Genomic DNA, 12,755 nt, shown 5'->3' on the forward strand with positions numbered 1-12,755 from the left:
GTGCCCTTTTTAAGTGACCAAAAATATTGGAGGGCACTTAAGCCTCCTCCCACGCACATTTTTTCCCAAAGCCACCGGATCAAAATTTTAAGATATACATTCTGTTCAACTTAGTCGTAAACCTAATAACTGTGTCTTTGGGGACGACTTAATCCCCCACAGTTCCCGGGGGAGGGGCTGCAAGTTACAAACTTTGACCATTGTTTACATATAGTAATGGTTATTATGAAGTGTGCAGCTGTTTTCAGGGGGACTTTTTCGCGTTAGGGTGGAAGTGGTTTCGGGGAGGGGGCTACGTGGGAGGATCTTTCCATGGAGGAATTTATCATGAGGGAGTAGAATTTCCATGAAGGGGCACAGTATTTTCTAACATTATTTAAAAAAAACAATGACGAAATAAAAAAAAAAATTCAACTGGATGAGTAGCATTAAAACTTACATAAAATATTACGTATATAAGGGGGTTTGTCTCCTCCACAATACCTTGCTCTTTACGCTAAAGTATTTTTAGTAAGTTAAACTATTTATTCTACAGCCTTTGTGATTCAGGGGTGATTCTTAAAAATTTGGGATAAAATTCAAGCTTTAGTGTAAAGAGCGAGGTATTGATGAGGGGGCAACCCCCTCATATATGTAATACAAATATATAAGTTCGTTACGTAAGTGAATTCATAAGGTACGTATGTCTATTACTAACAAAAACATTCCTACAAAAAATAGGAAAATCTAGTTGCATTTTTAAGTAACTAAAAATTGGAGGGCAGCTAGGCCTCCTCCCCCACCCCTTTTTCTTATCAAAATCATCCGATCAAAGCTATGAGAAAGGTATTTAGCAAAAAAAATTAATATGTAAATTTCGTTTTAACTATTCATGCGCGGTGAGCCAAAATCAAAACATGCATTAATTCAAAAACGTTCAGAAATTAAAGAAAAAAAATAAGATTTTTTTAACTGCAAGCCAGGAGCGACATTAAAACTTAAAACGAGCATAAATTACTCCATATATGAAAAACGTTGTCCCCTCCGCAACGCCTCACTTTTACGCTAAAGTTTTTTTACTGTTTTAAAAAGTAGAGTTGTGACAGAGTAAAACTTTAGCGTAAAGAGTGAGGCATTGCGGAGGGAACAAATTCTATCATATACGGAGTAATTTCTGTTCGTTTTAAGTTTTAATGTTGCTCTTTACTTGCTGTTAAAAAACTTGTTTTTTTGTATTTAATTAAAATAAAGGAAGGCCGCTTTCTCCTCCAGCACCTTTTCAAGTTTACATTTTATATAACAATACTTTGAGAATGGCAATCATCCGAGAAAAAGTTCGACACTTATAATACTTCTCTGGGGGTAGGGAGCTACTCCTCTTAGGCTAAGAGTTAGCGTGGTTAAATTATAAAAAAGTTTTATAATTGATAATTTGCCACATGATAATCATGTGGCAAATCTTTGTTTAGGGTATTATCCCGCCCCTCACCCTTCTCTGTAGATAATTGTATGAAAGTAATAGTTTACGTTACACATAACAACATTCCCGCGATAAGAGGGGAGGTGTCACCCCCTAAACGCTTAGTCTTGAAAGATTCCTCGTTTTGAAGGAAGGTTAGGATCCAAGTTTTATTTTCTCCCCCTTCCCAACGATCTATATGGACCACCTCCCTCTTAAAAGTCAGAAGATTTTGCCAAGAATGCACACTTTAGACTTCATCTACCATCCCCTCACCAAAACCTCAATTTGTCTTCCTCCCCAATAGATCACCGTATGTGAACTAAAAAAAAATAAAAATTCAGATGCTTAAACGCAGTAAAATAAAGCTTAAATTACTTGTCCATCCTGATGTTCATTTCATATGGACTGCATATATCTATGGACTGAATAAGGACTGCACTGAGGGACGAGTTTATCATCAAGCGGTTTGATGGTCTTCAAAACTAAGGTGCTATTTAGATAGATTTTTGATAGTTTTAATTTGATTGGCTATCTCAATATTTTGATAGATGCCATTTTTGCTATCTTTAGGCAAATATTGTTGCTTTGCACCACAAACTCTGCATCCGTAACCACCAGGAGCGTAATTTACTATGGTAATTTACTGTCCCCTCCATACCCAATATCGCCCCTTCCTTAAACCTCAGTTGGCACCCTCCCCGGCTGAAATTTAGTTTCTACAAAAAAATCTTGTCATAATTTAGTCAAGCTTGCATAATTCAAGTATCCAAAGAAACAGGTCAGTTTTCTTCAGTATATCTTTGACTTTATCGTAATATATGAATCATTTTTCAGTTTTCACTGCCATTTCTCCTTGATTTGGGAAAATTTGCGCCAACTTTGCCCAATTCCCCCAGGATTTTGACGAAATTACACCACTGGTAACCACCCCTCTCAAGAAAAAAGACAAAATTTGTAGCTTTGTAAATAGAAGCTTAAAACCTCTCTGAATTTGATGGTTTTACTATCATCGAGGGCAATTTCCCTTTTGAGAACAGTTCCTCCTATCTTTTCCCCATTTGAGATGTACAGATTTTCTCAGGCTCAGCACTACTGATAAGTATTTTTAAACTTCATTAGTTTCTTTTCTGTTACCACTAATAGGCTTCTTCTTAGACTCTGTTAACATGAACTGTTTAAAACACTATTCTGTTGACCATGGTCAGAATGCTGAATAATTAAAATTGAACCCAGGTTAAGTTTGTTTTGATTTCTTGTAGTTTTGCTAGGTCATTCTACACGAGCAGTAGTTCGAGTAGTTCTAGAAGCATTTGAAATATTTTTAAAATGTCGTTTCCATGTTAAAAATTTTGAAGATGTAAAGCTATTCAGTTACCTATTTTTTAAGAAGTTTAGTTTCATTTGATGAATACGTAAGTTTTACAAGATTATTGGTTTCTTTTTTATTTTTACTTCTTTTTTTTTTCTTATACCATAAATTTTGTTCGGAAATAATTTTTCAAGCTAAAATAAATTTATTTTCTAGGAATTTTTGGGATTTTGCGCTTGCTATAGCTATATCCGAAATTGTTTATCTTCATTGTCACCAGACTGGTAAGTTACATAACTTTAAAGCCTTTTGGTTTAAAAGTTTTTTCTCTGAGCTGTTTGCGTCAATGGAACCTGCACAAAATATAAAAAGGAAATAGTTTTTATTAAAAAGGGATATTTTTCTCTGTTGAATTACTGGTGATTTAGACAAACGACATTTTCAGAAATAATCTATAAAAATTTAGGGTACTAGAAAATGTATGATTGCATCAAAGTTCAAAACAATTGCATTTAAGAAAAAAAACATAAAAGATTGAAACTATAAACTAGCTGTACATAAATTTTGTCTTTTACCGTTTGTATTCAGTCTTTTTGATAACAACTAAATGTTTATATAGTAATTTTAGATTATTTTAAGTAAAAAAAACCAAGGGTTTTTTTTCTCTCACCTAAATAATGTCACTCAGGGAACCACCCAATTGTTGGAAAAAAAAATTGTTTCAACAATATATGACATGGGGGCCAGTGTTTACCCCCTGCCGTAAAAATATTCATTCACCCTTTTTCCAGTGCTGGCATAAATGACTTGACACAATGTCTGTTTTAAGATTAAGTCTTATTGACGTTAAGTTTATGTTTTTTAAAGCGTTTAAGGGGAACTGGCAATAAACTGACTTCTTTCAGTAGAATAAGTAGACGTCGTTTTTGTCAATATTTTAAATGTAATAGATACTGACTGAAAGATCTTCCTTGGAAGGGGAGTGTAAGGGATCCTTTAAGGTACCAAAGCAAAGGTCCATTATTCTCCAAGTCTGCCAAACTATTTTTTCCCGATATTGTCCGAATTTTTGCCCGAGATCATTTTAGCTGAAACGTTTCATTTGGCACCATTTGAAAGCTCAGTAAGGTTCACAATTTGTGTTTCGAAATTCTATTAGTCATGGAAATACGCAAGCAGGTGTCACAGTGTCATTCCCATGTTATATCTAATCTAGTTTAACGAAGGGGTTTGACCCAGATGTACAACCGGTTGAATTTAGATATTTTCCTCTGAACAATGTCCAATTTAATGTGAGACTACCTCACTCTCCTCTCTGCCGACATCGCTATCAGCACGATAAAAACATTCAGCATGTTCCTTTCATCTGTCCATCTGCTTCAAGACCCTCCAGCGCTTTCAAACAATATTGCCAGGGTAGGAAAAATTATGAAAATTTTGTGGATGTCATTAGTGACAATATCCTACTCAAACTGTATCAACTCTTTTTAAAGATGTGTTTTTATCCCGAAAAACTGTATGATCTACTAGACATTAAATATTTCATACCAGCCATGACATCTATTCTGCAGACCAGTGGAAAAGAGTGAAAGGTAAGTTCATATTACCCCTGGATAATCGTTGAACTTTTCTCTGCATAAAAAGAAGAAGGCAAGAATTTTCTTGAAAATTTATCTGTTCAATCACAATTTCCATTTATGTATTATTGAAAACATTTAGGCCGTCAACATCAAACTCACTAAATAGGAAAAATTCAGCGTAAAAACCATTCGTAATGTTTGATAACTTATGCAAAGCTTCTAGGTCAGAATCTACTGGTCAAAATTAATGTCAGCTCTTTGATACCTTGGTCAAATTTCTATAGATCTAAATTTGAAGCTTAAGCTTGCCAAGCGACTTAAGATATCTAAAAATTGGGATACCTATTACTAATGTCGGTGCTCTTGAAAATCAATAAATTAACTAATACTACCACTACTACTGCTTTTGCTACTATTACAAAGCCACCTGAGGCCAACACAGCTACGCACGCTTCTCCTTCATCCAAATCTATTCAAAGCGTCCCTCTCTACACCCTCGTAAGAAGTTCCCATTTCCCTTAAATCTTTCCTTACCAAAAACCTCCCACCCCTTTTGGATATGACCTGCTTTTAGTTTTGCCCTAGATGGCTGGCTTAATAGTAGATAACCTAATAGTATTTCTTCATATGCAGGCTTCCAGTAGGATCATTCTATTCTGAAACTGTTCTTTTAGAAAAAAGAAGTCAACAGAATAGATAGAAGAAAACAGGGGACAAATATTAGGTATTGCCTCCTTGTCTAAAGAACGAAAAGAAATAGAGTCATAAGCAGTAAAATTTTGATTTTTGTATCCATTGATGTTCTACCCCATGTACAGTTAAGCACTTTTATATCACTTGTTTTATTAATTGGCTTGCAAAGGATGCCAGAATTGGGAAGTGGTGATTTGGACTTTAGATGAATTCGGTCCCAAAATTGGCGAGTAGCTATTAGGAGCACTGACCCGGACAGCAAAGGCCCGAGCTTACTGACAATAAAATCTGGATAAAACTCTCCGGTCTTTTATGACATGTGTGGTTTTACTATAAGTCTCTGTAAAATATGTCCTGCATAGGCTTAAAAAAAATTATATCTATATATATATATTCCTCACTGTTAATCCTTCACTTTAATCAAAGTGATGAATCGATTTTCTTGATTTGAGCAAACCCAAAATGAAAACGCAGCTCTAGACATTGTGAGAGAAACTTAAATTTAATTATTCAAATGGTAAATTAAAAATATACTAGCTTAAACGGTAAAATTTTCTGTTTCTTAACGAGTCGTTGTCATTCAAGATATATCTCGTTTTCCTAAATGTATCCAATTTAAGGAAAATCTAGAAAAAACAATTGCTTACATCTTTTCCCACGAATCGTAAGACGAATAATACATGCCAAAAAGTCAAAAAATCTCACAGCCATTTTAGTTTTTATGGACCAGCAGACAGTCACTTTGACGTCAAAGGCACAGCCATGATAGAGTTCTACACACTGACAAATGCGAAAGAACGGGTATAAATAATTGGAACGATTTTCACAGCTACGGAAAATAACCTTAATATTCACAGCCACATAATGTGCCCAAAAATCTAAAAAAAATCCATAGCCACGGCAACAGCTATGTCCATGTCACTACCTCAAAACAATTCTATATTCACAGCTACGATATGCACCCAAAAAACTGAAACAGTTTTCATGGACATGTCAATAGTTATATCCAAGTAGACAGCCACGTCGGCGTTACAGATACGAGACGAACTTTACATCCACAGCAACAAAATACACCAAAAATGTCGAATTGACTTCAAACAGCTATGTCACAGCCAGGGCCACATCAAATTTAATCTAGAAAATGAGACATTTAATAGCTACTATGGGTGCGCATTTTGAGAATCGTAAAAATTATATATAGAAGCTTTATTTTGTAATAATTGGTGCACACAAGATTTGAACGTAACACGCCCTCCTTAAATTCCTTAAAAGTTTAAATACTTAACCACACTTTTAGAAAATTTTCTTGTCATTTATTTGCTGAATCCGTGATTATTCCTTCCCTGTTAGTTATCCTGTCATCTGTAAGAAACAGTCGAAAGAAGTGGTTCCAGGTCAGTGAGATCGGGATGAAAGGGTATATACCAAAATTATTAACTGTATAATAAGAGGCATCACCAACTTAAAGGATGGCAAAAATTCGTCTGCGTGCTGCCAGTGCCGGTCTCCATAATCCCAGACTGAATTAAGTTCTCTCTAGTCACTTTCTTCCTTAGATCTCACCTCCTAAATTCTGCCCAAAAATAAATCGTAATTTTTACTCCGATAATCCTTTTTAAAGAAAGATACGAACGAGCTTTTAATCCTTAGGCTATATAGTTGAAATGTTAAATGAGTGAATTCCCTTTATTTCACTACTCATTATATGAAGCTACTTTTTTTAAGTTTTAGACAAACCATTTTTTTATGTTTTATTTACAGTTTTGTATATTTTTTTTATACTGATTATTTTATATAATTGCCACCTTGATGTGGATTGACCCATTTCCTTTTTAATTTGGCGTTAATCTTTTTTTATGTTTTTTATTTGTTATGAGAAGTAAATTCTACTCTTCATAAGCTTGTGATAGTCTTCTGGAAGTAAACATTATCATATCCTAATGAAAAAAAAAATCTTACACCTATGGAAAATAGAGTAATATCTATTGCTCAGTTTCAAAGTGCATAAGCATAGCTATAAAATATAAACAAAAATCATGGTAAAAGCGGTAATTGATAAACATAAATTAGAAAACGATGAAAATAGGAACACGGCTACCTGTAATTGATAAACATAAATAAAAACGATGAAAATATATACACGACTATCATGGCTGCCACTGCGAATTTAGCATTACCAAAAATCCATGTACAAAGATTCTAAGGTTGTAAAAAAATCAAGACTATACAAAACAATCATATGTATGCTTAAAATATAATTTAGGGTAATGAATATGTTACCCTCATTATGTTCTATGATGTTGGTAATTCCCAAGGAGCAGCAGCCCTGACGAGCACCTACCAGCTCATGCGAAATGCTTCACTACACTGGACACATTAAGGAATTAAGTTACTATTAGTATTTTTCCAGTTTAATCGTCATGTATTAAATATATATCAGACCTTCACTTGAAGGATACTCATAGCCAACTGGTATGTATTAATGGGAAACATGAAATGAGTTCAGAAATAAACAAATGTTTTTTTTTGTCAATAGCGACAAAGACGACACTGCCTTTCAGTCTTCAGCACAATACGAGAACAAGAGAGAAAATTTGTATATATAAATAAACTTACATTAAATTGTGAGAATTAAAACTAAATAATGTTATTTAAAAACTTTTAAAAAAAAGCCCTAGCATCCTTACTTCAACGAAGTTCCTTAGAAGATCCTTAAGAAGATCCTTATTTCAATGATATATGGATGACGTAATTTCACTTTGGAATTATGGGGAAGCTGAACTTCGGGGCTTCTTAGATCATCTTAACACTTATGACCGAAATTTGCAGTTCACCCTAGAAGTTGAAATTGAAAATAAACTACCGTTTTTGGATGTGTTAATTATTCGTAATGCTGATAAACTGGATTATACTATCTATGGAAAGCCAACACAAAACAATAGATATCTTCACTTTAATTCAAATCCCCCCCCCCCACAAGCTAAAAGAGCAATTGTAACTTCCCTCATTGATCGTGCCCTGAATATTTGCTCTGATTCGTATATAAATGTAGAAATAAACTTTATCAGAGATATTCTTTTTGGTAATGGATACCCCATTCCTTTTGTCAATAAAATAATTAACCGTAGAATAAAAAGACATTCTTGTAAAATCGAAGAAGATATTTCACAATGTGAGGCTACTGATAAGCCCTCAAATATTGTCTATCTTCCGTATATCCCAAAGATCACAACAAAATTAACAAATATTTGCAAAAAAAATAATCTGTACGTAGTTTTTACTAATAATTAAATAAAAAAACAAGTTTTTTTAACTGAAAGTAAGGAGCGACATTAAAACATAAAACGAACAGAAATTACTTCGTATATGAAAGAGGCTGCTTCCTCATCGACGCCCCGCTCTTTACGCTAAAGTTTGACTTTTTCTCTCAATTCTTCTTTTTAAAACAGTAAAAAACTTTAGCGTAAAGAGCGGGGCGTTGATGAGGAAGCAGCCTCTTTCATATACGAAGTAATTTCTGTTCGTTTTATGTTTTAATGTCGCTCCTGACTTTCAGTTAAAAAAACTTGTTTTTTTTATTTAATTTCTGAAAGTTTTTGAATCAATGCATGTTTTGATTTTGGCTCTCCGCAGAGGAATAATTAAAACGAAATTTGCATTTTTTTTTTTTTTTTGCTAAATGACTTTCTCATAATTTTGATCAAATGATTTTGAGAAAAAAAGACGGGAGAGGAAGCCTAGTTGCCCTCCGATTTTTTGGTTAATTAAAAAGGCAACTAGAACTTTTAATTTTTTACGAATCTTTTTATTAGTAAAAGATTTACGTAACTTATAAATTAGCTTACGTAAAGAACTTTTGTATTCTCATATTTTTATTACATATATGAGGGGGTTCGCCCCCTCGTCAGTACCTCGCTTTTTACACTAAAACTTAAATTTTGTCCCAATTCATTAAGAATGACCTGAATCACAAAAGCCGTAGAATAAATAGTTGAAATTATTAAAAATACTTTAGCGTAAAGAACGAGGTATTAGGAGGAGGTGAGCCCCTCATATGGGTAATAATTTCTGTTTGTTTTAAGTTTTAATGCTGTTCCTTACTTCCAGCTGAAAGAACTTTTTCATATTTATTTTTTCATTGTCTTTTTTTTTAATAATGCTAGTAAATCCTGCGCTCCCTTCATGGAGATTTTCTTCCCCCATGACAAATTATTGATGGAAAGTTCCCCCAGCATATCCCCCTCTTCTCAACCCCTCCCCCCAACCAAAAAAATCCTCCTGAAAACGCCTGTACACTTCCCAATAACCATTACTATATGTAAGCACGGTTCAAAGTTTGTAACTTGTTGCCCCTCCCAAGGGGACTGTGGGGGAGTAAGTCGTCTCCAAAGACATAGTTATAAGGTTTTTCGACTACGTTGAATAAAATGGCTATCTCAGAATTTTGATCCGTTGACTTTTGTAAAATAATTAGCGTGGGAGGGGGCCTAGGTAACCTCCAATTTTTTTGGTCACTTAAAAAGGGCACTAGAACTTCTCATTTCTGTTAGAATGAGCCCTCTTGCAACATTCTAGGACAACTGGGTTGATACGATCACCCCTGGGAAAAAAAAAAAAAAAAAAAAACACGCATCCGTGATCTGCCTTCTTGCAAAAATACAAAATTCCATACAAATTTAATTAGAAACGATCTAACAAAATATTTTACTAAACCGATTTATAATAGTACTGAACCAACTACGAAAAGGCCTTTGAGACAGGCTGCTAAAAAAGCAAGGTTGGCTCTGAGAAATTGCATTTAATCACTTTGTTCTCTATAGTTTGAATGAGTTTATATTCTCACTTCATTCTTTTTGTCAGTCCTGGTTGAACTTCGTTGAAGTAAGGATGCTATGGCTGTTTTTAAAAAAAGTTTTTAAATAACATTATTTAGTTTAAATTCTCACAATTTAATGTAAGTTTATTTATGTATACATATTTTCTCTCTTGTTCTCGTATTCTGCTGAAGAAGGCCCTTGGACATAGGGCCGAAATATTCACAGAACTGATTTCCGCTGTCTTGAAAAGATTTTCCCTATTGTTTCTTCTTTGTATTTGTTTGTTTTGATTTCATGTTTCAACTATTAAATGGAATATCGTGGATTAAACTTATTTGTATTTGTTTGTTTTGATGTCATGTTTCAACTATTAAATGGAATAACGTGGATTAAACTTATTAAATGAAAGCATGGCTTGGATGAAACAACGCTTCCAGTTTATATTTACAGGGCCAAACAAAACTGTTTTCTAGCGGTATTAATTGCTCATATTTAAAGCAAATTCTATTCTGAAACCTCCAGGAATCTCTCGTAAATGCACATGATTCTAGCCCTGCTTCGGCCTCAAAATTCCAGGGTTGCAAAGCCGACACTTTTTATGTCAAAAAGGACACATTCTTATTCGTTGGACACAATGACATAAAATGGCGTAAAAGTGACACATTCAAGCCTTAGACATAAAAGGGAAAAAAGGGACACATTTTGTAAATCTATGGCATAAAACGAAACATTTTCCCACTTTATATATTTTGGTATTTCTGTTTTGTTTTTTTCTGTTTTTCAGCATGCAGGTTTTGTTAGAGATGTCGTAGGATTTCTCCAAAATAAGGGATTTGTATGTTTATATGAGTTTTGGGCTTTGACACTAAGTCATTTTGTATGAATGTTTTGTATGGATTTTTTCCTTTTCATTATATTTGATATTAACTGACCGTTTTGAAAAAGCTTTACAAAGCATCTTTTGGTAAGTAATACACTGGTAAAAAAACCTCAAGTTTTTGAGATTTCAAGATGAATACATTTTTGGATGCTCAGGAACTCATTCATTGACAAAACAGTTGGGAACCTTGCAAGTCTCAAATGAGCGTTGGATTCTCTGCTTCCACTCGCGTCTTTATTCGCCCGGTGTATCTAAAATGGCTTTCAGCACAGAGCTTTCTGTTCTTCCAGTTGTGTTGTTGCACGAAGTTCAAGCAGCTTAAGTCACCAATGGGCTTAAGCTTGGCCTTATTTGTGTTAAGTGACATTTTTATGGTCGTTAGTTTTACCGACCCAAAAGCATCATATGGTTGTAAAAAAAACATGAACATAAAAGCGTTTCAGTTAAATTTATTTTATTGGTTAATTGCAAGCTTCTAATACAAAAAAAAGGTTAAAACAGGTTCTGTTAAAAGACCCGTTTATGAAATTGTTTTTGTGTTTTTCTCTTTCATTAATATTCATACAATAATGCTTGTTTAAAGCGAATTATTCTGGTTGTTGCTTAATCCCTATTTTAATATATAAAAGAACAATATTATATTACTTTGAATTCTTTAGGAGAGAAAGGTGGCGTAATGATCCCCGTTGGTCAAGATGGAAGCCAATTTCCACCTATTACTTTTCCAGCAGGTGGACATCTTTTGGCTTTTCTGACCTGCCTAGAAGCTGGCTTACCACCGAATGGATATCTCGACCCACCGTTAGATGAGGACGGAACTGGTAAGCTAAAACATTCTTAATTTAATGACTGAAGAACAGAGAACATTTATAGATCTTTTTATTTTTAAATCATTTTTTTGTCACTTTGTAACGGGATTATCCCTCAAGAAATAATAATGGTTCACATTGAAGATGGGTTTTCACTGAATTCATGTCTGGGCCCAACATTGGACAAAGACTAAGCTGGTAATCAAATCAATTAAATTTAATGACTGATAAACAGAGAATATGTCTAGATTTCCTTAGACTTTAAATTAATTTAGTTTTTCCTTTTTGTCCCTATTTAACTAAATTATCTCACCAGAAATTATAATGATTCGTACTGCAGCTGGTTTGTCACCAAATGGTTATGTGTGTCCAACATTTGATAAAGACTAAACCGGTAAGCCAAAACAATTTTTATTTTAATGACTACACGACAGATGAAATACATAGATCTCTTTAGATTTTTCAATTAAGCAATTTCTCATTTTGTCCCGATTTAACTGAATTATCTCTCCAGAAATATTAATCCAAAAAATTGAAGCTTGGTTGTCCCTAAATGCATATCTGGGCCAACCATTGGATGAAGATAGAACTTGTAGGGCTACGTAAATCATCTTCTTAGTTTATACCCAATAACAGAACAAAAATAATTTAAGGACAATATTGTCTCGAGACTGCAGGATTCTTCAAGATTTATGTTGATATTGTTGTTGACTTGAAAGGATAGTCTCGCATAAAAAAAGCAAAAAAAGTGCTTTTAAACTTTTTTTTTTAATTTTCTTTTTTTTGCTTGTCTCGAGCTTCGCTTACCAACAAATGACATTCCAGACCTACTGTTAGATAAACGCAAAACAGGTAAGAAAATACATTACTGATCGAAGGATCGCAAGCAAGATATAAAGACCCCCCTCCACCACCCCTACGGACGATCTTAGGCATGGCCAGTGACATTTTCTGAAAAGACATTGAAAATTATCAAACAGTTCGTGGTAACGAACTGTAGTAAGGAGCGACCCGGCTCAATAGTAACCAAAACTCTAAAAAATGGAATTTTGATACCAATAGCTACATCAAAAGAATCGCATTTTAATGCTGGTTTTAAATATATAAGTTTCATCAAGTTTAGTCTTACCCATCAAAAGTTACGAGCCTGAGAAAATTTGCGTTATTTTAGAAAATAGGGGGAAACGCCCCCTAAAAGTCATAGAATCTTAACGAAAATCACACCA

General features: G+C 34.0%; 1 protein-coding gene across 4 annotated transcripts in view; it reads left to right on the top strand.

Annotated features, from left to right (window-relative positions):
• LOC136041594 (small G protein signaling modulator 2-like) overlaps positions 1 to 12,755 on the top strand; it is a 191,634-nt gene that overhangs the window by 80,260 nt on the left and 98,619 nt on the right. For all 4 annotated transcript variants that reach the window (XM_065726296.1, XM_065726295.1, XM_065726297.1 and 1 more), the window contains 2 exons: positions 2,967 to 3,034; positions 11,380 to 11,541. In XM_065726296.1, coding sequence (XP_065582368.1) covers positions 2,967 to 3,034; positions 11,380 to 11,541 — 230 coding nt within the window. The remainder of the gene's footprint in view (positions 1 to 2,966; positions 3,035 to 11,379; positions 11,542 to 12,755) is intronic.

The sequence above is a fragment of the Artemia franciscana genome, unplaced genomic scaffold, assembly GCF_032884065.1.
Source record: "Artemia franciscana unplaced genomic scaffold, ASM3288406v1 PGA_scaffold_30, whole genome shotgun sequence".
NCBI classification, from domain to species: domain Eukaryota; kingdom Metazoa; phylum Arthropoda; class Branchiopoda; order Anostraca; family Artemiidae; genus Artemia; species Artemia franciscana.